Source organism: Myotis nattereri (genome assembly GCF_964212035.1).
Source record: "Myotis nattereri genome assembly, chromosome: 11".
In the NCBI taxonomy this organism is placed as follows: domain Eukaryota; kingdom Metazoa; phylum Chordata; class Mammalia; order Chiroptera; family Vespertilionidae; genus Myotis; species Myotis nattereri.
The window spans coordinates 65,912,192-65,939,253 of NC_138086.1; the positions used below are offsets into that span (position 1 = coordinate 65,912,192).

General features: G+C 35.9%; 1 protein-coding gene across 1 annotated transcript in view; it reads right to left on the bottom strand.

Moving 5' to 3' along the window:
* Positions 1 to 269: 269 nt before the first annotated feature.
* GNAI1 (G protein subunit alpha i1) overlaps positions 270 to 27,062 on the bottom strand; it is a 79,883-nt gene continuing 53,090 nt past the window's right edge. Inside the window, exons 4-8 of the mRNA XM_081102601.1 lie at positions 17,077 to 17,234; positions 14,013 to 14,141; positions 9,947 to 10,076; positions 8,704 to 8,857; positions 270 to 2,311 (exon numbers count right to left, since the gene is read on the bottom strand). Coding sequence (XP_080958727.1) covers positions 2,121 to 2,311; positions 8,704 to 8,857; positions 9,947 to 10,076; positions 14,013 to 14,141; positions 17,077 to 17,234 — 762 coding nt within the window. The 3' untranslated portion in view covers positions 270 to 2,120. The remainder of the gene's footprint in view (positions 2,312 to 8,703; positions 8,858 to 9,946; positions 10,077 to 14,012; positions 14,142 to 17,076; positions 17,235 to 27,062) is intronic.

The window sequence follows — 27,062 nt, forward strand, 5'->3', positions numbered from 1 at the left end:
ATGGCAAAGTAAGGGGGTGAGAACTGGTTTAAAGGGAGAATTTGATTTTGTGCATACTGAGTTGGAGTAGGCAATAAATTCCCAGAAGAAGGTATCAGGCAGTCAATTCCAAATGTGATACCATGTCTTATGAGAAAACTTGGGGCAGGGAAAAGTCAGTCTTCTGGGATAGATGAGATGATAAAAAGCTGGCAAAGATGAAGAAGAAATGAACATACTATCGACTGATACTTAAATCCTAATGCAAAAACATGTGTTTGGTCAACAGATTTATAAAATTTTAAAAATTTAAATTTATTAGGATTTATTAATAACAGTTACACAGAATAAAATTCAGAAATTCATCAACTATGATCACCAATATGTGCTTCTTTGTAGCTTTTTAAACTATTTTTCATGATTCAAATTTATTCATTATAGTTGAGATTCATACAGAGCTTCACAATATGGATACTACAGGTCTCCCATCAGTAAAATAAATGAAAACATATCTTTCATGAAAGGCACATAAAGAATCTAAACTAACACACTTAAGGAATTTTGATAATTTTGAATTTCTTTACGTTACAAAGAAGAAAAACAAATCCCCAAGATGAAACAGATATAAATGCAATTTGTGGTTACCCACCCTCACACACACATATTTCAACAAATATACTTCAACAAAATGACAGCACATAACTAAATTTAGAAACTACTTACCCACAAAGCTTACTGAAAGGGTAACTCTTTCAAGATGAGTGAAAAAGACAACTAGGGTGGGGAATGCTGTTCATTTTGCTGAAGCAAGGTCACAAGATACATCATGAGTTATCAAAAGAAAAACGACTATTGACATTCAACATCTAGCTGATATGTAACACTTATCTGAACAGACATACAATCACTGACTTTATTAAATACTATTACTCATTTTCTAAGTGTAATTGCCTGTTTCATTCTCAGAAATAATAGTACAATTTAAAAAATAATATAGACTCAAGCAAGTAGAGGAAATTTGAATAATCTAAGGGGAAAAAGTAATTTTAGTAAATTTTGATAATTAAACTTGAAACTAGTTACATATATGAATTAAAAGCTTGCATTATACCAGCAGCAGAATAAAGATCTTTCTTGTAATCTTCCAAACAAGGAGCTATCAATATATGCTAGGTACAAGGGATTTCCCAAAGGAAATACTAGTACACAAATGAATGTCACAAAATTCATTATGCTGATATATTTTTAACCCAAAAATGCTCTCACCATCCACCTAAACTTAGTTATAAATAAAAAGGTAATTATTTAAAGTGTATAAAAATTAATTTGGCATCATCTTTAAGGCAATGCCTGAATGTCATCCAAATATTAAAATTCAAAGTGAAAACCAACTGAATAAAAATCAAGTACTTATAAGTCTAAGATAGTAAAATATGCAATTTTAGTTCTTCAAACCAAATCTAATGTAGAATAAGATCAGCATGCAATCTTAAAAGAAAAAAATAAAATGCGTACAATGTTTAAATAATTAATCCAAAGGAAGGTATCTTCATCCTCTTTAAGAACATTTCAATAAAGCATTAAATTTAAAGAACAAATCATGTTATTAAAATAGTTTGTGCAATGTTTATACAAATGGCATTTTTAGGATTACAAGATAATGAAAATAAGGGCTGCAATGTTTCCTAATATTAATTGATATACTTAAAATTTACAGGGCATGAACATAAATAAAGCTGTTTAAAACTGGTGAATGTAGCAATAGTCTGGCACTGAGTACAAAGTACTTAATATTTCTGTTAGTTCCAAAGCGATCACACTAGAATTGTAAGTGGCGACTCTTAAACCTAAAAGTAATGTGGAAAACTGAAATTATAAATACATACATTTGCATATTTACACTTACACAGAAATCATCAATACACTAGAGCCCAGCTTTAACACCGCCCTTAGGTTCACAATGCGGGACCACCTTTCACATTTTTACTTAGGTTAAAAAACAAAACGGAACAACTTTGGTCAGGTCCGGATGTGTTTGCCGTATACTACATTCTGTGTTGCTGCAAGACTCTAGTCTAGAGAGATCCACATATAAGTACTCATTTGGTTTGAGAATGCATTTTAACCATTCACGGCCAAACTTAGAAGAGACCACAATCTTTTAAATTATTTTTTATGATGACATCTGTTACGGCATCAAAAACAAACTGCACATTCTTAGTATCTGTGGCACATGTGAAGTGGGTGTATATTTCCTTTGTGTCCTTTCTCTTATTGAGGTCTTCAAACTGACATTGAATGTATGCAGCTGCCTCTTCGTATGTGTTCGAGCCTGAGGTGGGAAAGGAAAAAACATAGGAGAAAAGTTAAAATGTGTATACAGCTAAGAAAAATGGACCTTAAATACTGAAATCAGTTTCATACATTTAAAACAGTTCGACTCCATAACTGTAGTTTTTCCTTCTAGAATAAGAGAAACTATTTCTTCTAAATGAAAAATACCCCATGTTAACTACCTTTTAATGACTATGTTACCCTTTAAGAAAAACCCCGAAACAAAAAGCATTCCACATGATTCTCGTTCCTCTGTCAATCTCCAAATACCAGATCCCTCCTTTTTCTTATTCCTTATACTCTATAAATACCAACACAGAACCACTTAGTTTCATGATGGTGGCATGTATGTCAGTTAAAGCCTAGTGGCTGATCAAGAAATGCTGGCTGAACGCTGATCAATATTTTTATTCCCTTTCCTTATTAAAAAATTGTACAAAGGTCTACAATGTGGCTTACAACTATCAGGTTAAAAAAAGGGAATGACACACTCCACCTTTCAGGTAACTGACTGACTAAAGGCTTGTGAGTACAAACACGCCAGAAATTGTTTGGCAGTATCTAAACATAGTCACATGCATACTTTATTGTGACCCAATAATTCAGTTTCTAGATGTGCCCTTGATATAATTATATACATATGTTCATAAGAAAACATATAAAGACTCTTAATAGCAGAACTTCTAGTTTAAGAAACAACCCAGCTAATTCTGGTATATTCATAAAATAAGTTGCCATACAGTAATGAGAAATGAGAATGAAAGTACTATTGCTACCCACAATAACATGGATGCATTTCATAAACATACTATTGATCAAGTAAGCCAGATACAAAAAGACTATATACTATATGATTCAACTGATGTTTAGAAAACAGTCAAAGAAGGTTGATACCTATCAAAATTAATCAATGAGGATAAGTCATAATAATGGTTACTCTGTGTGTGAGGGGGATGGGGGGTTGGGAGGAGCATGATGGGGCTTCTGGGACCTGGAAATATTCTACCCCTTGACCTGAGTGGTAAAACATCAGTATTTCCACTTTTAAAAATTCAATGCAGAGAGGACCCAAGATGGCGGCATAAGGTAAACACCTTAGGTGCTGCCTCTCACAACCACATCAAAACTACAACTAAAAGACAAAATGGCTATCATCCAGAATCACGAGAAAGCTGGCTGAGTGGAAGTTCTACAACTAGAAGGAACAAAAAAAGGGCATTGAGACTGGGTAGGAGGTGTGGAGGCACGGAAGAGTGGAGGTACAGAGGCACACGAAACGGGCTGGCAACTGGGTGTGCTGTTTTGTTTTTTTTCAATGGGAAGGGAGATACAAGCTCCCGACTGCTCTGAACTATGGTTTCTGACGAGACTCTGGGGACCCAGACTCCTCCGGGGAGAAACTGGACTGTCTGGCATTGGGTCGGAAAGCAAGGGTGGCTTTCTCAAAGAGGTGCTCACAGGGATCATTGTTACTGTGTGCGGGCGCGGGACTTGGAGACAGCTGACTGGCAGCAATGACTGTTTGCTATGCCCTGGTGATTCCCTGGGACCCCGTCCCACCCAATTTACAACCCCACCCAAGCTGTGTGCAGCGGCTTTTGCATATGAATGGCCTGTCCTTTTGCAGCCTAACCTAACAAACTGCAACTGGGTCAGAGAGCTCCAAAACTTCCAAACCCCAAACAAAGAGGAGAAATCTGCTGATCTCACTGTACCTCCTGCTGGGTGGCCTCAGGCAGTGGCTGACTTTGCACCTCCTTGGAGATCCAGGAGCCAGTGTACCCAGTGGTCAGTGTGAGACGATATCAGATTTCAGTTCCTCACATCCATAAGTGACATGCTCAAGAGGCAGACTCAGTGAGCACCAAAGCCCCACTGAAGCAAGTCCTGCCCCATAAGAGGTCTCCAGCACAGCAGTTCTTCCATTATAGACACAGCGGGCCCTCACAGCCAATTGGCCTGGAGGTCAACTCCTCCCAGTGATACCAACAACAATCAAGGCTTAACTACAAGACTGTGCACAAAGCCCACAAAGGGGTGCACCAAGAGTGTCCACCTGAGGTGACTGGGGAGGCTGAGCCACTGGGCCCTAAAGGACACCTAGCACACAAGGCCAATCTATCAACACAGGGAAGCAGCCAAAATGCGGAGACAAAGAAACAGGTCACAAATGACAGAAATGGAGGAAAGTAAACTATTGGATATAGAGTTCAAAACCACAGTTATAAGGTTACTCAAGAATCTTCTAGAAACCTCTGAGGAACTTAGTGAGACCTCCGAGGAACTTAGTGAGACCTTCAAGGATCTTAATGAGAATGCCAAAATAATAGAAAAGGACCAGTCAAAAATTAAGCATACACTGTCTGAAATAAAAAATAATATACAGAAATTCAACAGTACACTAGAGGATCCCAAGAATCAAATCAAAGATTTGAAATACAAGGAAGCAAAAAATACCCAACCGGAAAAGCAAAAAGAAAAAAGAATCCAAAAATATGAAGACAGTGTAAGCAGCCTCTGGGACAACTTCAAATGTACCAACATCCGAATTATGGGGGTGCCAGAAGAAGAGAGAGGGCAAGATATTGAAAACCTATTTGAAGAAATAATGACAGAAAACTTCCCCTACCTGGTGAAAGAAATAGACTTACAAGTCCAGAAAGCACAGAGAACCCCAAACAAGAGGAATCCAAAGAGGACCACACCAAGACACATCATAATTAAAATGCCAAGGGCAAAAGACAAAGAGAGAATCTTAAAAGCAGCAAGAGAAAAACAGTTACCTACAAGGAAGTACCCATATGACTGTCAGCTGATTTCTCAACAGAAACTATGCAGGCCAGAAGGGAGTGGCAAGAAATATTCAAAGTGATGACTAGCAAGAACCTACAACCAAGATTACTCTACCCAGCAAAGCTATCATTTAGAATTGAAGGTCAGATAAAGAACTACACAGACAAGAAAAAGCTAAAGGAGTTCATCACCGCCAAACCAGTATTATATGAAATGCTGAAGGGTATTCTTTAAGAAGAGTAAGAAGAAGAAAAAGGTAAAAACAAAAATTATGAACAACAAAGTGACAACAAATATATATCTATCAACAAGTGAATCTAAAAATCAAGTCAATAAAAAATCTGATGAACAGAATAAACTGATGAATATAATAGAATCAGGGGCACAGAAAGGGAGTGGACTGACAATTCTTGGGGGAAGGGGTGTGGGGGGTGCGGGAAGAGACTGGACAAAAATCAAACACCTATGGACGACGACAATGAGGGAAGGGGTAAGGGCATGGGGTGGGGTGGGAACTGGGTGGAGGGGGGCTATGGGGGGAAAAAAGAGTAACATCTGTAATAATCTGAATAAAGGTTTATTTATTTATTTTTTTTTTTTAAAATATATTTTATTGATTTTTTACAGAGAGGAAAGGAGAGAGATAGAGAGCCAGAAACATCGATGAGAGAGAAACATCGATCAGCTGCCTCCCGCACATCTCCCACTGGGGATGTGCCCGCAACCCAGGTACATGCCCTTGACCGGAATCGAACCCGGGACCCTTCAGTCCGCAGGGCGACGCTCTATCCACTGAGCCAAACCGGTTTTGGCAATAAAGGTTTATTTTAAAAAAATACCATGCACTTCACATTAAGTGTTGAGTATTTGTGTATGTATATGTTTTTACATGTACGTAGTTAATACTTCAATCAAATACTCATTTGAAAATAATTATTAAATTCTCTCTCTTGCAGTAATAACATTATCTGCCTGGCTTTCAAGGTCCTTAGTTACCCAGCCTGCCCTCTCCCACACTTGAGGTTCACTTCATGGCATGAGAACGCAATATACAAACACCACCTGTGTTACTGCAGCTTTCACTGAGTGCCTAGCTCAATTTCCCGTATATATTCTGGGTAGCTAGTTATATTACTCAATCTGATATTAGGTCTTAAGAAAAGAATGGAAGTATGGGGGTAGGGGAGAATGTGTTAGTTATTTTCTAACATGTGATAAAAGTGTCCTAAACGAAGCTAAGTATAGATGAAAACCTGGTTCAAGAATGGAGAATTAGACCCTAGCTGGTTTGGCGCAGTGGATAGAGTGTTGGCCTGCAGGTGGAAGGGTTCCAGGTTCAATTCCAGTCACAGGCATGTACCTCAGTTGCAGGATCCTCCCCAGCCTGGGTCCTGGTTGGGATGAGTGCAGGAGGCAACCAATTGATGCTCCTTTCACATCGATATTTCTGTCTTTCCCTCTCTCTTAAAATCAATGGAAGAAAATATCCTCAGGTGAGTATTAAAAAAAAAAAAGAATGAAGAATTGGGAGGTTTATAATTCAAAGGGAGATAGAAATTTGATAAAAACAAAATACACCGAGTTAAGTTTGAGTTTCAGGTGCAAAAAAACAAGAACATGCTCAACAAGTAGTTGGAAATGCAAGCCCAAGGCTCTAAAGAGAAATTACAGTTGACAACAGAATTTCACCTGAGAATAAATATGACCATGAAAGGATGGAGTACTAAAGGATTATAGGATGGTAGCTAGAATGTGATGAATTGCCAACATATAGATAAAAAGCAGAGGGGAAGATAGAAGCAGATGGAGATAGACCTGACCTGAACAGTTGGAGGCTACATAGGGTTCTTCTATAAAAAGCAATAGCCACAGGAAGTAAGAGTTGAGGCTGAAGCATGAGGCACCCGAGTCAATAATTAGGGCATGCTGTGAAGACTAAATTATATTAACCCTAGGAATATTCAGAAATTCTGAGATTAGGGATTCTTATTAATTTGACAGCCTAAGGGAAATTCTTGTACACACTGTATACCTGGCAAAGAAAGAGCTAACAAGTGTATTTCTTGTTTTTCTGAAATCCCTGTAGGCATGTGATTTCTATCTATGCATTTGGCTACTCTGGTAATAATAGTACAACATGGCTACTTCACAATAGAAAATGACAAAAATAATCTAAAAAACAGATGAAAGTAAGGGCAAAACTAAGCCACCTTGATTCTGGATAACTTCAATCTTAGAATTAGTACTATAAATAATTTTATTCCTAATAAACACTAAAAGTGTTTTTGTTATAAGGTGACTTAGGATACTATGACTTTCAAAAAGAAAACGAAAGTTTTAAAATAATGAAATGTGTGAAATTATTTTGAATTGAAGTATAACTTTGCAGTATACAAAAAAGAGCTATAATAATTAGTGTGCTTATATGTATTGAAACACCCCCTGTCCCCGACCCCTGGTTCCAATGAGAATTTAATTAATGTTAGTCTGGTGGTTAATGATGCTATAGACTTAGGTCTAGATTTGGACTCGGTTACTTTATTTAAGTCCTGGGAAGTAAGAGTACTGATACCACAGGGTTGTTTTAACATCACCTGTGAAAAGGCAGTGAGTACTTACCATACAATTTCGTCACTACAAGACCAACTAAAGTTTTGTTTATAATCAAACAAATTCTTGAGCCTTATTTTTAAACAGAAAGAATAAAGTGAAGGTAACTTGTATAAATTAGCTAACTTAACCAAACTCTTCAGAAAATTTAGATTTAGAGATCCTATAAACCAGTGATAGTCAAACTGTTTTTAAGGCACAGAATTCTCTTTATTAAAATAAAATACTATTCAGATGAAAGGTAAGTTATTCTGCTTTAATGAGAAATAGTGTGTGTGTGTGTGGGGGGGGGGGATCTGTATTGTATTTTCCTTCCTTGCACCCACCTTCAATAGCAGGAATCCAGTTCCCAAAATCAAACTAAACCATAACCAATGCTTTAGCCCACTTCTGATTGTAAAGACCAGCTATGTTACCTGCTTTGTTCAAGATCAAAGAGCTAATTAAGGAAAAGCCAGGACTGTCTCTCAGTCACCTTTTCTCACTGCAGATCATTTTCTTTCGTAGTAAAAGCAAAATGCCATTAATTACCTCATTACCAAAGTCTGGGACTGCATACGAAACCTTCCCTGACTCCTGTGTGTTAACTCACAAATCCCTCCTTCATTTTTACCCCTCACATTTTTTGCTAATGTTCGTGGCAGCATGCTGCACTGCTATTGTTTGTCTATCATATATCTGTCTTTGAGATGAGACAGGAAGCAAGACATGTCAACTAGATGAAGAAATCATACTATAAATTTATGAAGAATTGAAGTCATCACAAAAAATTATTTAACAGCTTTTCCATAAAATTAATGTTAGTTTCAATAATCTAATCCACATCCCAAAAAACTACCTGTGCTTGAATGTAGTATGATAAGTAATTTCTTTTAAAGGCAAGCATTACTAAGCCAAGGGATTAAATCAACAACTGAAATCTTGTCGTAGGGGAACTTTCACTTGGATATATATGACTTGACAAGTTATTCACAGAAAGTAAAATACCTGCATATTCTGGGTAGCATATGGTGAGAGGGCTCTTTTTGATTTTTTCTTCAAAGAGATCCTTCTTGTTTAGAAAAAGTATGATGGATGTTTCTGTAAACCATTTGTTGTTACATATGGAATCGAACAACTTCATGCTTTCATGCATTCGATTCTATAGTAAAAGGATGCAATCAGTTTGTCATAATGGCAAGAATTCTGAGAAATACTACTTTTAAAAAATAACAGATATTGTAACAAAATAGAACTTAGCTGTAAAACAGATAACATACTCCAAAAATATATTTCTGGCATTTAAGGACCAGCACCCTTTGATGTGGGGTGAGATGAGTATCTACATCAGTCATTAATTACTTCTGCATCCAATAATACTCGCTGCATACCTACTATCTGTGCCTGGGAACGCCCCGCCGCGGGACCTTGCCATCTAGGAATGGCAAGTGCAAACATTTGAAAAGACCTCATAATTACACAGTTAACTGAAGTTTCCATTAAGAGATAAGTAAAGTCTTTTAAAGATTAGTACATTAAACTGAATAAGCTGAACCACAATTAGCCCAACACCCTGACTATAAGGTATGCCAGGGGAAGGAAACCTCATTCCTGCAGTTTCAAAAAGGGCACGGATGTGTTTTACAGTGCCGCGGAAAAGAGGGAAATGCACGTACGAGGTGCAGTGCGCCTACTGCACTATAACTGCATACACCAGATTTTAAAAAATAGAAACCTGACATTTCTATCTTCTTTTTTCCAGTTTGTACTAAACTTAAAACTCTTTCGTTTAAAATTAAGTTTCTACTTGAGTTGATACTTAAAAATATTTTCCCCAGATTAACAATAATATACTGAAATCCACCTGAAAATTACACGGTGGTGCAAAATATAACATGGATCAAAGATGACTGAGCTAGAACTGGCAGAAGTAATAAGTTAAGGAAAATAAGCCCTGACTGTTATGAAACAAAGTTGATTTTCATTCAGTGTGTAAATACTGCCAGAGAGAGGAAATGCAGTTAAGCACGGAGGGTTCAGGCAAGATGAACTCTGTCTTTTCCTTTTTCTCATGGTCCATCTGTGCTTCTTTATTATAGTTCTCATTTAGGATGGAAACAGAAAAGTTAGAGAAAATAACCCAAACTCTCAAATAATTCAGACATTCACAAGAATTTTTCTTAGAAAAACTCCTGCCAACATCTTCAGCTTTTCCCGTTTCATGCTCCGTCTTTACAGTGGCTGTACTTGCCATTTCTTCGTCTTCAGCTAGAACCAGGTCGTAGTCACTCAGCGCCACACAGAAAATGATGGCGGTCACTCCTTCGAAGCAGTGAATCCATTTCTTCCGCTCAGACCTCTGTCCTCCCACATCAAACATTCTGGAAGAGGAAAGCAGTAAGTGAGACATCACATTAAGTGTCCAAAAGCTCCGAGTTCTACGGTATCAACAAAAGCTGCAGGGAGAACGTGGGATTGGAAGAAAGGAGGAAAGGACTGTATGGGAGGAAAAGAATGTCAGAAATGAGCAAAAGTCTGATTTTTTAAAATTTTTGATTAAAGAGAAACGAAACAACTCAAAATAACTTCAAAAACAACACATTAACATACAAGAACACTTAGAACAGAACATTAAAACAAATGCATATGAATGGGCTGCACTATTTGTAAACACTAAAAATTCACATGAAGCAACGAGGAAATGCAGAGAGAACAGAATATATTCAATTTGCCAAAGTCACAAAAGATTAGAGGCAGGGGACACCGTCCCCTCCTCCCACCACAAAATGCTGTTTTCTCTCAGAGGCAATAAGCAGAACTTCGACGTGAAGGAGAAACCATTCCAGGTAAGAAAAAGCTGAGCAAGCAAGTCATATTTAGAGCGGGGCCAACAGGTTGCCTCAATTAAAAAGTAAAAAATGGGATAAAAGAAAAGGTGAGATGCAATCTGTGATAAACGGTGGCCCTAATGAATAGTCCTAAAAAGAGTGAAAAAAAATACACAATTTTTACATATTATATGGCAGTACAGGGTAGCAACATAATTAAATAGTATAAAGACAATGATTCTTTCCTCTTTTCCTTGTAAGAGTTTATTAAGCAAAAGTTGAAATGCACATAGGGTATGTTATGCAACATAGCAATGACCACTTATATAATGGAAACACTATGCAAAATGGTACATTTCTAAAGCCTCCATTTATCTAGATGGTGAACTAATTAAAATAGTCCCTATTTAAATCTCAGGCAGCAAAAAGGATTTTCCCTGCAGAGCAGTATTGGCCTATAAACCAAATCTGAGTACATCAACCAGTCTTGTTTCTTTTATCATCATTTAAGGGGCCTGCATTCTATTGGTTTAGCTAATAAATTGTTGAGTTCAAGAATACTATATAAAAATTATTCTATGATAAATGAAAATGAGTAAGATACAAAAAGGACAGCTGGTAATAAAGATCAAACAAGAACAAAATAAAATTAATTAAAATGATTATACATTTGTTAAATTGCCAAGAAACACAATCTGAAAAGAACTTTACCAAAAAGTTAATATATTTTTAAAAACTTCTCTGATCAAATGTCACATATTTCCTGACCACTCAGTACATAATAACAACCACTTATATAATGGCAACACTATGCAAAATGGTACATTTTCACTATAGTAATTATCATCCCCTGAATATTAAATATTTATATCACCTCCCCTAACAATGTAATTTTGTTTCTTTTAATCACTTTATATCCCCTACATTGAACACAGACAAGTACTTACTTGTTGAATAAATAAGTGAACTGTGTCTACAGAATATTTTTAAACACTTTCAAATAATAATAGACTAGCTTTACCATGTTAAAGATTCAGATCCTCCAGTTATGCTGTGGGAATGTTCAATAAAAAAAGCTGTAACCTGATAATTAGGACATCTGACAAGAAATATCTTCAGTTTTTTTAAAGTCGAAGTGAATGAGGGTCACTCAGATTCTGGTCATAAACAAAGATCCTTTACTCTAAGCCAGTGCTTCGCAAACTTGAGTGCCCAGAATCGCCAGGTGGATGAAGTCACTGCTGCTGACCCCAGGCCCCTGCTTTGAAAGCCACTTGCCTAATTCTCAAGCCAAGGAGAAAAATGACTAAGAACTGATACCGTAAACAATAGGATTGTGCAGGGAGCATTAGTCATTGTTTCACACATACATTAGAATTACCTTCAAATTCTAAACTTCTATTTTTAAAAAATGTATAAAGATGTATAATATGGTCTTCATGTGAAAAGATGAGGCCTCTGACAAGCATCAAATAGGGATGGAATCTGAGTTTTCTTCGGGGTGATTTTAGGAGACGGGGGTGGGGGGTGGGGGGGAGGGAAGGATCCTGGAGATGTGCCGGCTGGCCTCCCCTCAGACTCATCTGATAGCATTATGGCCGAGACTGACGGTGCAGAGCTAGTGGACCATACATGGACAGCAACCCTATAAATATGACTGCACTCCAAAACCTATTACACATTCATATTACTATAAAAAATAAATAGAAATTTGTCATATTATGATGATTTTATAATAGAAGGGATGCTTTAATTCTATATTTAGCAAAAATATAGTAAAATAAACCTGTTGATTCTTTAAAGCAAGCAATCCATGTGTGCCTGCCTAATCACAGAGGTGTGGTAAGATAAATTCTTAAAGAATAATGTCTTATTGCTTCATTTTGAATTTAATTCCAATTGTACCACAAAATAAGTGAAATTTAAATTTTACCACAGCAGTTAAAATCAGACAATGGATTACAACACAAACACACTCAAGAGTTCCCCACACATACCCAGGGCCAGGTATCGAGCCTGCAACCGAGGTATGTGCCGTTGACTGGAATGAAACCTGGGACCCTTCAATCTGTAGGCTGACACTCTATTCACTGAGCCAAACTGGCCAGGGCAGATGCCCTAGATTTTATAAAAACAAACCTTAAAGCCTCATTCTAACAGTGAACTTCCTTATAATTAAAATTACTTCATAATTTTAAGGTAACTATGATAATAGTTCTCAGATATATTAGATTATTTAAAATAATATTTTAATATTCCTGAGTTTGGTCATTTAATATTCTAGAAGTAGTAAGAAGACCAAAAGAAGGCAATGATTTCAATAAAAGATAATGAGAGCAACAATCTCCACTGACAGCTTAAAAATATGGAAACAGAAAGAAGAAGTTAAAAGCAGATGTCAAACCGTACCATGTGTTAAAGCACCAAGTTGCATGATCAGATAAACTAATTAGGATCTGTATCTCTGTTTAGGAAGCAGGGTAATGTTTGTTTTTTGGAGGGAAGTTGCTATGGAGAGTTGAAATTAAATTTCAGTTTTCTGGAAAACTCAGTTATGTGAACCACCGAATGTGGGATAAATCAGTGACAAATGACAATAACAAATGTATTTAAAACACTGAAGGAGGGACTCAAAGGTATAGCTGCACATATTTAACTGCTTCCACAGCGGCCAACTGTCAGCTTCTTCTGGAGGTGAGCTTATGTTTGTCTGTTTATTTATCTTTGACTTGGAACCCTTTAATAAGATGCTTTCAGAGAAATTCTGCTTTATCGTCATTACTGTTTCAGATTATTACAGTCACCTGAGGCAAAGTGCAGCAGTTTTTGGCATATTTTGAAAACTGTTACTGGGAAAAGAAAAACATAATTCTGTAAATCTGAATGCAATGTTTACCTGAACTTCCCTGAGCATGTTTCATTATAAAATGAGAAAACTGGACAAAACGAATTCCAAGATCCCTCCATTTCTAAAAGCCACTGCAATTCAGTGCTTCCCTGCTCAGACCTCAGTAAGTTAATCATCAGGACACTCTAAATTAAAAACATTTTTCATCATTTCCGTTTGCATGAATAAAAATGTTCATGAAAAATTGTAAAAAGGTACTCTTCTTTTGTAGTATTTCCACAAACATATATCCTACCAATAAAACTCTGCCTCTTCCTACCTAAAACTGGATGGCAGAACTTTCTCAAAATATACAGTATTAGAGAGTATCTTCTATTCAGAAATAAGCACCAAACTATTTTTATTTAAATCCCTGTGGAAAATATAGGCAAAAGGACAGCTATTTGTTCTCAAACATATAAATATTCCTAAGAATGTTTCTTGCCCTCTTTCACCCAAATGTTCTTTTGTCCATTATCTGAGAAAATTTTTTATAATTTCCGACTCTAAATTTTTAAAAACTTTTATAATTATACCTTTTTTCCCCTAAACAATGGGTTTTATCTCTTAATTTATAAAGTAGATGCTTTGAAGCTACTCACTTAAAGTGAAGATCTTTGAAAGTAAAATGGGTTTCAACAATTCCTGTAGTTTTCACTCGAGTTCTGAGGACATCTTGTTGAGTTGGAATGTAATTTGGCTGTGCTATTCTGTCCAAGTCATTCAAGTAGCTGAAAACAAACAATAAAACAACATGCGAATAGTTAATATGGCCAATAAAGATGTTTAAGTTTCTATCTCACACAACTCCCACTAAAATCAAGGTGTTTATATTTTCCAGCCACAAAACTCTTCCACCGTTTTTTAAATGTTATATACTTTGTTTCTGAAGGACAGTATTTAGTAATTCTTGTTGAGAAAGAAACAGACTAATAATAACTTCTTAAAAATCACCCAGAATAACTGCACACCGTGTGTTTGTTTCTTAAAATTCTTTATTTCACTTTTTTTTTTTTGAGGCAGCACTGTTTATGTTCCAGACATTATCCTTTTGTTGAGATTTAGAAAGTTAGTTTTTGAGAAGACAGTGAGGAAACCCTTTGGCCAAAGGCTGAATTCAATGTTGTTCCTTTTCAACCTGCCTTCAGTTACACACAGGAAAACACTACACGTGACACTTTACTCTGAATTTTACTGGCTTTCTAAATCAACTTTCAAATTTTACTTCTTGCTGATTTTAACCACTCATTCAACACTCTGGGTCAATAATGCCAAATACATTGTGATATCAAAATGTGGTGGTGTCACAAAATACAATTACTTTGTATAATTTGTGTCAAATTATATGGTATAGTCCAGGATGTTACAGAAAGTCCATGTGTGCAGAGATTAATGTGAACCTGAGTAGTTAAAGAAGGATTCGAGGATAGTGAGGTGTGTAGCTAGACATCTGGATGATGGGACAGAAAAAAGGAAACGTCGTTCCCATCAGGACAAGCAGTATAACAGCATGGAGGCAGGATACGGTTTCTCAGACAGTAAGGTTGCTAACGGGCCACGCACAACCTAAATTGAGAATCTGGAATCAATCCTACGGTCAGCTGAATGTGAAGAGTGTCCCTGCAGTGCTTGGCAATAATTAGGGCAGAATGTAAAAGACAATTTAGAAAATAAGTTCAAGTACAGGAGGCACCAACTATTTCAACTTTAATTGATGTTAATCTCTGAAACTGTTCCTTAGCTATTGAGACTGGGTCTTGCAAACAAAAGAACTCAATAAATAATGGACTCATTGCAGAAGAAGCTGGACAACTATCCAAACACCGAATTAGTGACCAAAAATGTTTTAGACATTTAGGTACATGTATCTTATTGCCATACAAAAATACACAGAGATATAATAGCTTGAGTTATCTGTATTGTACCTACTTAATTTAAAAGAATCTTATTATTTTTTATTGTATTGGTAATAATCCCCCTGTACTTTATCTGTTTTTAATTCCACATACATAATGTTATACCTTATTATTGTAAATAATAATTTGATTTAATAAACAAACCAAACAGGCCATGGCAAGATTTTACTAACTGTCCCTATAAAATACAAAGCTACTTTTATTTAAAATGTGCTCTCATTACTCATAAATACATTTCTTTGCTTAAAACTGCTATAATTCTAATAGTCTAAAAACAATGCACATTTATATTTCAACAAGATAATGATGACAGACTTTGCTGCATTGCCAGTGTAGTGGCAGAGAGAGAAAATAATCAAATACTCTCAATACAAGTAGAAATTAAGTGAATTCAAAATAAATGTAAATCTGTGAGTGCTAGGAAAGAAAATATATCATAATATGAGTACATAAAACAGCGAGGCAAGCACCTCAGTGAGTCAAGGAATATTTATTTCCTAGTAGAAGTGACACCAGTGGGAGAGGTGGGATACCTATTCAGTAAGAAATGTCGTGTGTGTGTGTGTATACATATATACACATATATATGCTACATATGTGATAATATATATGGTTTACATACTTGTAAAATATTTAAAATATAGTGTTATAAAAATGTTAAGGGTTACACAGTAACATATATCATTTATTCATTCACACTAAATCATTCATGTAACACACACTGAATACTCTGAAGTGCCACAAATGACATGCTATACAATAAGCCTAGCCATGCTTTTCACTGTGGCAAAATGTATTTACTTAGACCAGCGGTCGGCAACCGGTGGTCTGCAGACCACAGGTGGTCTGTGAGGTCCAAAAGGTTGGCGACCGCTGATCTAGACTCTGGTTAGATTGCCAGTCACCTTCAATCTAACCTCACTTGTGTCCCTCTGATCCCATAGCTCTGTCAAGAACAAACTTGGAAAGTAAAGCGAGTGCACAGCACAGCTTTAAGGCCAATGAATGCTACTTGTATCATATCTGACATTGCTGAGTATGTGTGCCAATTATGGAAATCAATACTTGACTTTTAATTCTCTGTAGATCACCAAGCAGAATGCTCCCCGATTAGTTCCTATCACAACTTACTTTACAAACTTTCTGGGCCACTATCTGGAAAATCAGGGCAGGCTTTTCTTCAAAAAACTGACTTAGATATCTGTAAACAATGTCTAACGCAACAGGGCACATACAAGGACAATTTTCAAGCTTAGCGCTATTTTACTCAGTGAGAACCTATCTTGGAATCACCATGCGCCCCTTCAAAGGGGTGCATGTCATCCAGCTGCCTGACACTGGACAAGTCACTGTTCTCAGGCACTATGAGTATAAGGGAAAGAACCCAAACAAGTTACCCTTCCCTTTGGCTCATCTCAGGCAAACTAGAGGTACACCCACATTGAGAGTAAGCTTCGGGAAGTTCCAATTACTTTCTTGGAAATATACTGGAAACCGTCCCATTCTACATTTTCAGTTTGAGTTACATAAGCATGAGTCTCGTGAGACACTTTTAAACACAAAGGAACTAACAACATTGCTATCTACAAACACACACAAAAGACAGAAAGTTTTCAAACATTGTCATTCTGAGAATCCTGAGTTTTACACGAATGTGTTAGCCAGTTCTGCAGTAAAACTGACTTGGAGGTAGACTTAATTTGCGAGTAATTACTCATGACCGTTTACTTCTGACGTTAGGATTACTTACTATGCTGCAGAGTCATTAAGTTGGTACTCTCGGGATCTGTTGAAACAGGCTTGCACACCACTATCTTTCCACAATCTCTTTATAACTCCGGCAAGTTCTGCAGTCATGAAACCTTCTTCAGCGGCTCCAGCAAGCACAAAGAGTTGGCGTGCATCATCCTGAACATTCAAAGACCATATTTTTTTTTAAAAGTAAAAACACTTTACAGATAAAAAGTACAAAGGGAGCATCATAGATGACTAAAAGTGCAACAGTGAATTTCCTTTCTGTTTTTTTGGTAAGTATCATAACTTTTATTTCTCTAAAGCGCCACTTCAAAAAGTTGGTTCACCCAAAAGAGCATAATCTTGACTCACGTGTCTATGTTTTGTGGGTTTTTGTGTGATAGCTATCAGGGCACGAGGGAGCTGGAAGAAAGACTACACTCACAGCTCCTGAGGGGACATAGTAATCAACCTTCCACTGACAGTCTGTTGTACACTGAAGATTATCCCTTTTGAGAAAACAAAAGAATGTATGCCTTGCCACTCCTTCCCCAAAATGTGTCTAATCTAAGAAACACATGAACACTGGTAGAGATTATTTTAAAATAGAATTTAATTAAATGTTAGCTTTCTGATGTTCTTTATAGAAGCAAATTAAGTTCAAAGAAGAGAGAAATCAATGTGGACGTAAGCAAGACTAATTTCACAGAATGATCTGAGGTTTTCAGAAGATTTTTGAAGGTGTATACAATAGTCCCCTTATCTGCAGTTTTTTCTCTGCAGTTTCATCTACCCATGGTCAACTTCTCCATACACTGACATGGTCATTACTCCATGACCCAGGATCACCTGAAGCAGATGATCCTCATTCTGAAATATCACCAGAAGGTCAGGAGTAGCCTAGCGCTAGATCACGGTGCCTACGTGATGCACCTCCCTGCATCTCAGCACGTAGGCATTTTATCAACTCACACCATCACAAGAAGGCTGAGTACAGTACCATAAGATGTTTGAGAGGTAGAGAGAGACACCACATTCACATAATTTTTATTATAGTATATTGTTATAATTGTTCTGTTTTATTAATTATTGTGTCAATCACTTACTGTGCCTAAATTATGTTAAACTTCATCGCAGGTATGTGTACAGGAAAAACATAGTATGTAAATATATAAATACATTTAAATGATTCAATACTATTCCTGATTTCAGGTATCCACTGGGGGTCTTGGACCATAACCCCACAGATAAGGGGAGACTACTGCACATTAAAATCAATGGGTCAGGAGGTAGGGGCAGGTGTTTGCTAATGCAGATATAGGAAACAAAATAAGAACAGCTTTGGAATAGAAAAAATCATGATGCATATAGAAGACAACATGCAAAAAAGTTAAATAAAGGAATACTATATATAAAGTTAATTAAATTTCCTTAGGTTCTGAGATTATGTGTACAGTTATTCTTTATCCACAGGTAATCAAGCACTGTAGGCCAGTGCGATCAAAAGAAAAAAAATCTAACTTGAGCTGCTCCTAAAATTCTAAGTTTTCTAATAGATTTCAAAATGTGATAAAAGGTGAAATTAACTTGACAATATATTTTATTTAACCTATATATAAAATATCACTTCAACATGCTGTCAAGACATTTCAGAGTCTTTTTTTTAATATATGTGTAGTCTTCAAAATCTGGTGTTTACTTTATACAGACAGCGCATCTCAATTCAGACTAGACACTTTCCAGACACTCAACAGCCACATGTGGGTAGCAGTTACAGTGCTGGATAGCACAACACTAGTCTTCAGGTTTTCACATAGTTCATCAAAAGTGAGGGAGATGGGAAGCTGCTGTCTCCACAGAGATTCTCCTTAGCCTGAGACTTGTAGCTTGATGTTAGCTGGGTGGGGGGCAATCCCTACTTTTCTCAACGGGCATGTTTTCAAAGTACTGGAGTCGATGTTTATAAAGCGATGGTACACATTATGACAAGGTGGACAGAAGATAAGCGTTTGGTGACACAGGCTCGCAGAGAGTACTAGCTAATTCATTCTGCTGCCAATTTGTGAAGCATTTTCAGATGGAGCCATCATGAAAAATAATTAAGTCTCTCAGCATGGGAACATATTAGTCAGCATATGTTTCCCTTTTTAGTAAATCACAGGAGAAATGCATGCGAGCAAGTAACACATATACAATATACTTAATACACCCCAACATAACATGGTTTCAAGTCATTCTTAGCACTAACTCCAGTAAACAATTATTCACTTTTCCTAATAATTACATATATATACATATATACATATACATATACATATACATATACATATATATATGTACCTATATACATACATATACACATATATATGTATATATATGTATGAGAAATTCCTAAATTTGGTCACTTTTATTAAACATCAAACAATGTCCTTCATCCATTTTAGGAAAAGTGCTTTTTACTTAGTGAGTTTTTTAAATGAGTTTTCATTATGACATACTTATTCAACTGCAATAAAATGTCTTGAGAGAAAAGACTAACATCCTCTAGTATGGGTTATAAAGTCACATTCTCTTCTCACTTTCTAGGAAGAAGCCTGAAGAAAAGACATGAGAAACTTGGAAGCTGTATTTATGAACTGCACCCTCTGTGACATTCAAAAATGTCTCCTCCTCATCAAACGTAAAATAGGCTCTTTCCCTTGAAAAAATAATTGGAATATTCATTTCCATGTCATTAGCAGGGCATTCAGCTATCTGGAGATGAGGTAATAAATTTAAGCAGGAAGGTACTTTAGAAATTAGTCTACATATTTTTTGGTTTTGTATAAAAAGGACTCAAGACATAGAGAGGTTAAACAACTTATTAAAGTTCCACAAATAATTAGTCACCCAATCACACATATTAGTCAGTCAACAATGAGTAAATAACCATGGCCTAAGACAGGATAAATTAAAAATAGCAAAATAATGACAATGATCCTATGTTGCCATTTAATGAGGTTTCTCAAGATTCGGGTAAATTAATGTTACTCAGAAATATTTATAAACAAGAGTAGCGTGTACCCAAACAGTGTGACATAGAGCGGAAAAGGATTGGGACTACTGAAGTAAAGACTGGAATTTAGTCAGAAGGACTACAGGTTGGTAGAGCTTCTTACAGAACTCATTTGTGATGTTAAAAAGAAGTGTTATTTGCCAGGCAACTGTAAGTAGCAAGAAAATTGTTTGGACGTAGCCAAGTTATTGTTTTCAGAACTAAATGAAAATAAGATGGTTTAGAGGCTGTAAGTTCCAGTTCATATAACTGCATGCTTTGATAACTCAGCAAAATAACTAAAATGCTAGTGTGTCAAGCGACATAATATGGCCCCATTTCCCACTGGTGGTCAGGGAACACTTGACATGCTGCATTTACTGAGCGACAGCGCATTTTATTTGAAGCTGTCAGCCACTCTGTGAGAACTCAGAAGAGTCTGTCCAGGATGGGGACGAGAGATTTTGAGGGATCATGGTGGCTGTCCTCTGACATATTAAGTAAGGGTCATTAAAGGTAAGAAAGAGCCAATTTTGTATTTGGAAACAGTGCAGAAAAAGGAGAATTCTTAGGGTAGAAGGTATCAATTTCAATTCTATAAGAACACTTTTTATAATCAAAGCTATCTAAAACAAAGGAGAGGAATGAGACTGCAATTTTTAAACACGGGCTAAATGATTCTTTACTGTGATAGAGCGGACAGATTTATTAATGAGATTAGAGTATACGTAGAAAATACCAGAAAGCACTTCTACAATACGAACTAAAAAAAAAAAAATGATAGTCTTATAATATACTGATGTCATGATTGATATATCTATGGAAATCTTTAGTTTTAATGGTTGAGCTCAATCATTTCATTAATAACTTTGCCAACAATTCTGGACAGCACATATGAGAACTATTCACATATTTAATCCACCACAACTCTATAACACATAACAACTCCTACAATTTGAAGATGGCTATACTGCTTCCATCAGAGTTAATGTGCCCCTAAGGAAATCCTGAGAACTTGAATGGAGTCACCATCTCATGGTAGCAATCCCAGACTTCAAGGATTTGCTTTGAATAAGAAATACATAAATGTAAAACATTTTTTCTCTAAAAATGCAAGTGTAAATCAAAGTGAAAATGACAGGCAAGGAAATTATTTTTCTTTTTTTCCTAGAGAACTGCTTAAAAGGGGTGAAAAGACTAAAATTAAAAGAATCTAAGTTAATTTTAACTAAACAGCAATGGCAAAAATTCTTACTCAACTGCAGTGAGCATGAGCTTCATTGTGTCAGAAAGGGAGATTACAATAAATGTGTTACTCAAATACAACTTTTATGCATCTTATAAATGTATATTTTTATTTTCAAGTTAATAAAATAAAAAATGTTGAAGGGTTCTTTATATGGACAATAGAACCTTTTGCTAAAAGAGAAACAGAAATATGATAATCGTTCCAAGAATTGGGGGAAATAGAAAAATAGTGTGCTGGAGGCACATACTACATTTCCAATGAAGGTTAATATCCCTTTGCTATACACATCAATCAATATTTCTCAGAATCGAAAACAATATAATCCTATATAATTTTAGTTCTCAAACATAAGCCAGAATACAAAACCAAACACTCCCTTGGAAAAACAACAAGTAGAAATAACTAGGAACATTTTGAAAAGTACTGGAGAGAGTGGGCTAAAATGATCAGATATGAAAAGCCTGCAATGTACATAGCAATGGTGTTAATGCAGGTCAACAGGAAAGAGAATCCTAAATCTGAACTTATATGACAGTTGGCAAGGTAAATTAGTAGGAAAGAATATGACTGTCAAAAAAAATTAATAATTAAGATAGCCATCTGAAGAAAGTAGTAATGTCGATCCTTACTCCATACCAGGGGTCCTCAAACTTTTTAAACAGGGGGCCAGGCCAGTTCACTGTCCCTCAGACCGTTGGAGGGCCGGACTATAGTTTAAAAAAAACCCAAGAACAAAATCCTGTGCACACGGCACATATCTTATTTTGAAGTAAAAAACCAAAACGGGAACAAATACAGTATTTGTATTTGCATGTGGCCTGCAGGCCGTAGTTTGAGGACCCTGCTCCATACATATAACAAAATGAGTTTGAGGCATTAAAGAACAAACACAAGTAGCAAAGCTAAATTTTACTCCCCTAAAATACTTTTGAAATAGCATGAATATTTGGTAAATCTTTGGTTTAAAGATGTTTCTAAATTTAAAAATAATGGAAGAAATAATAAGGGAAGATTTAAATAAATGAAAACCATAGATTAAGGCAAGCAAAATGTGAGAGAACACATATATCAGAGGTTCTTAACCTGTGGGTTGCGACCCCTTTGGCAGTCGAACGACCCTTTCACAGGGGTCGCCTAAGACCATCCTGCATATCAGATATTTACATTACGATTCATAACAGTAGCAACATTACAGTTATGAAGTAACAACGAAAATAATTTTATGGTTGGATCACAATATGAGGAACTGTATTTTAAAGGCCAGAAGGTTGAGAACCACTGATATATATTGGTGGGCAAAGGATTAATACACATGTACATACAAACAAGCAAATAGATAACTGAAACACCAAGACTCCCAATAGGTAAATGAAGAAGGGATAAAATAGACCACTAACAGAGAAACAAATCAGTAATACTTTCAACAATAAGGATTTTTAAAAAATTAAATGCTTTAAGCCCTTAAATAGTCATTAAAGATAACAAAACTATAAAAATGTCCTAAAAATTGAAAATGTAAATGAAATTGAAAGACAATTTAATAAATTACTCAGTAGTTTTTCAATGTAACACTCATAAATTTTGCTGCTTAGAGTGCTAAGAAAAGGTCTTGTCCTAAGCTACTGCTAGGAAGGCAAATTGGTACAACCTTTCTTAAAAGCAATCTGCAGAACCTGGCAGGCAGACATAAACTAACTAAAGAAATTAATTACAAATTAGAGGAACAGAGAAGTGGCCACTGTGCAGGAGCCAGCTGAGGCATTAGGGAGAATGAGAGCTTGTATAAGTCAACTCAGGGCAAGGCTTTCTGCTCCTTATCGCCGAAGTTATTCCAAGTTAAGTACTTGTCAAACTATCTGTGATGAAGGCCCGGTCTGTGTTTTGATTTCTTTTTGTTTCCAAACTATTTCAGAACACTATTAGAAAAATAAAATTTAAATGACAAAGTACAATATAAACCCATTTTCTTAAACTATCAGAGTTAATATATAAATGAGTTAGTCTACGAATGCTTAGAAATCTATCTGAATCAGTGGTTCTCAACCTGTGGGTCACGACCCCATTGGGGGTCGAAGGACCCTTTCACAGGGGTCGCCTAAGACCGTCGGAAAACACATACTTTCGATGGTCTTAGGAACCGAGACACCGCTCCTCTATCCACCTCCAGGCGGGTCCGCCCACATGCAGATGCCCCCACATACGAGTACCCGGCGTATTAAAGGGTCGCGGCCTTAGGAAGGTTGAGAACCACTGGAATGCTGACTCTTAATTCTGTACTCATCCTGTGCTTATGGACAGAAATTGGTCCATGGGCCACCTAGAGCCACACTGTTTTAAGCAATGCAGTGTCTTGGACATGCTAATATGCCCATACATAATGCTTCCCTAGCTTCACACTACTAGGAGGATCTAATTTATCAATACATCATCATCCAGAGACTGAATACACGAATTCTGAGAGAGTTTTGAAAGGATATTAGGTACAAAATTTCAATGCTCTAAGTCATCCTTAAAAACAATTTTGTTTCCTCTCATTTTAAATAACTAATGTGTAATATGCTTTGCAAATCTAGTAGTTGCCAATTATGAAGCAAACCACAGCAAATAAGTCAGCATCTCTTAAAATGTTCATTCTTTTTAGGCAATTGTCACCCAATTAACCTACATATTAAGATGTAATTCTAAACAAGATACCAACAGGCTTTTTGTTTGTTTTGTCTCAACAGGGATGTGAGGAAACTGATTCTCAAGTTCAGAGACACATAATAACCTTGGTATTTTGGTAAGAGAACAACAGTAAGATGCATCTCTTACCCTACCAAATACCAAATCCTATGAAGCAACAGAGACTAAAATAATGTGATTTTGACAAGAATAATAATAGTGGTCAAATAATTATAAATAATCACAATAGCAGCAGCAAACATCTATTGAGCATCTATTATGACCAAAGCATGTGGTAAACACCTGATGTTCATTATGTCATTACTGTTCACTACCTTCCAAAGTAGATGTTATTATTATTTCCATCTTATTATAATGAAACTAGAAGCCTGATGCACAGAAATTCGTGCAAGGGGCTCAGCCCTTGTAGCCCCAGCTGCTGCCTAGGCCCTCGCAGCAGCCCCAGCTGTCCCATGGGCCCCAGCTGCCTGGCGGCCCCACCCCCCACCCACTGGTGGAAGGTTGTCTAGGAAGGTCATGCTGCCATCCAGTCTAATTAGCATATTAGCTCTTTATTATATAGGATAATCTTATAGAGGTTAAAGATTTAATAAGTGACTGACCTAGGAAAGAAAACAATATATCAATGGGGAAAAAGAATGCAGCCCAGAAACACAGACAATTTAATGCTAATGGTCACATTTTCAAGTCACTGAGAAATGGAGTATTTAATAAATGGTTGTAAGGCAAGAGATGATCAGATTATAACATACATTTAGATTATACAATCTCACATTTCCAGGTGGGTGAAGATATAAATTTAAAGAAATAAAACTGAACATTCTAGAAAAATAAGAGTAGTTTTCAAGTAATTTTAAGTTGAATATCTAACAAGACACAACATAGAAGTCAGAATCAATTGCAAAAGCAAAATTAAGAGTTCTGTAATAAGAAAAATACTATTTAAAAAAAGGGAAAGAAATATATTGAGAAAAAATTGCAAAGTATAAAAAGGGTTAATATCCTTGATATTTCAAGAGACACAATGTGAGTAGGACAAGTAATTTAACAGAATTGAGTGAAGAACATTAAGAGGAGTGCATGAAAGAAAAAAAGATTTCTCACCTCACTAAAAATCGGGAAAACAAAAACTAAAAAAGAAAAAGAGAAATATTTTTCACTCATGAGATATTAAAAATTAAAATGCTGATAATATCTAAATTGGCCAGAGTGTGGTAGACACTGATGCACAATTTCTAGAAAAGACTATTCACGTTGCTTTTCTTCTAAAAGCAAATCTGCGGTACTTATCAAAATTAAAAATCTAGTTATCCTTCAACTCAACGATAATACTTCCAGGAATTAATTATTTAGAAATAGAAATATATTCACCCTTTGAATATGCTGTTTCTTATTTTATAGAATGCACTTTCCCTATTTTTGTCTAGGAAATTTTCACACGTTTCATTACCAAGCTTCAAGGTCCCTTCCTCATGCCCAGGCCATGTTTAATTCATCCCTATGTCTTTGCACACTTCCAAGAGCCTTGAAGTTATGTGTAAGCTTATGTAGACGCAAGTCAACAGAAGACAGAGTGAACTGATCAAAACAAAGTGGAAGCATGAACACATTTGCCTGAAGTGGTTAACAATAGCTATCATAAAACAGAGCAGGCTGAGGGTGAACAGTGGCTAGGGTACAACTAGAGTCCAAAAGGAGTGGTGAGAGCAGTTACTCTCAGTCTTGAAACAAAGTCCAAGTTATATTGTTTTTTCTTCTAAAAAGGCAGAAAATGGCAACATTCTTTGAGAGAAAAATAAGAAATAAAAAGACTTCATAAACAACTGCTTGCACTGACCCTTCATTACTTCTTGGAGGCCACAAAAGCTTGCTCTCTAATCACATGTAAGATATGAATGCAGAATATCGTATATGAGAATTTGATAAAAAGTTCAAATTACCATAATCAGAATTAGTGTAAAGTACAATTTATATAAATTCTTGAATTTTATCTAAGGGTGGTTCCCTTCTGTGTAAGACTAAGAGCTCAAAAAGCATTTGATAAAAGTTACAGACTGAATGGACAGTAGATAAAGCAAAAAATGTCTGGATATGATCAGATCTTGTTTCAGAAATGACAATTTAGAAGAAAGTTATGAATTATTATTGAAAACAATCTTAAAATCTACTTGAAAATATTAATTCATTACACTAAGCTTTTAAATCTTTGTTTAAAAGGAGATGGTTAGAAAATTAACATGGCCTAGTAACCTATAAATAAATGTTAGGGTAACAAAAAAAACACACAGATTTCATGGATTTATCTAATGCAGTGATGGCGAACCTATGACACGCGTGTCAGAGGTGACACGCGAACTCATTTTTTTGGTTGATTTTTCTTTGTTAAATGGCATTTAAATATAAAAACAAATATCCAAAATATAAGTCTTTGTTTTACTATGGTTGCAAATATCAAAAAATTTTTATAGGTGACACAGCACCAGAGTTAAGTTAGGGTTTTTCAAAATGCTGGCACGCCGAGCTCAAAAGGTTCGCCATCACTGATCTAATGTGTATTTTCTAAGGTTGCCTTCATTCATTTTTTTTCCCTATTAAGTATAAATAGCCTCTATACAAAAAAAATCTTCATACTATTAGTAGGGAGGTGGCATACACACGTTTGAATACATAAAAATACAAAGGAATTATAAAAATGTAGTCATAGCAATAATAATAATACATCTACTTTATACAAAAAAATAAAAATTAAGCTGAAGTTTCAGTTAACGTTTTCTAGGAAGGTCAAGTTTTATACCAGTTATTAAAAAAAATATATCAGTGAAGAAAAAACTATACACAAAAAATGAAACTTGTCTCCTAAGGTCCTTGTCTTTAGCTCTGACATTCTGGTATGTGTTTCCTCATAGCCAGTTATTTTCCTATTCTAAAGACATGCAAGCTTTTATTCTGTTTTCATTATAAGAGATTAGATTGCTTTTTAGTCTGGGCACGAATACAAATAATTAGATCATTTCAGCATTCCAAATTATAAAAA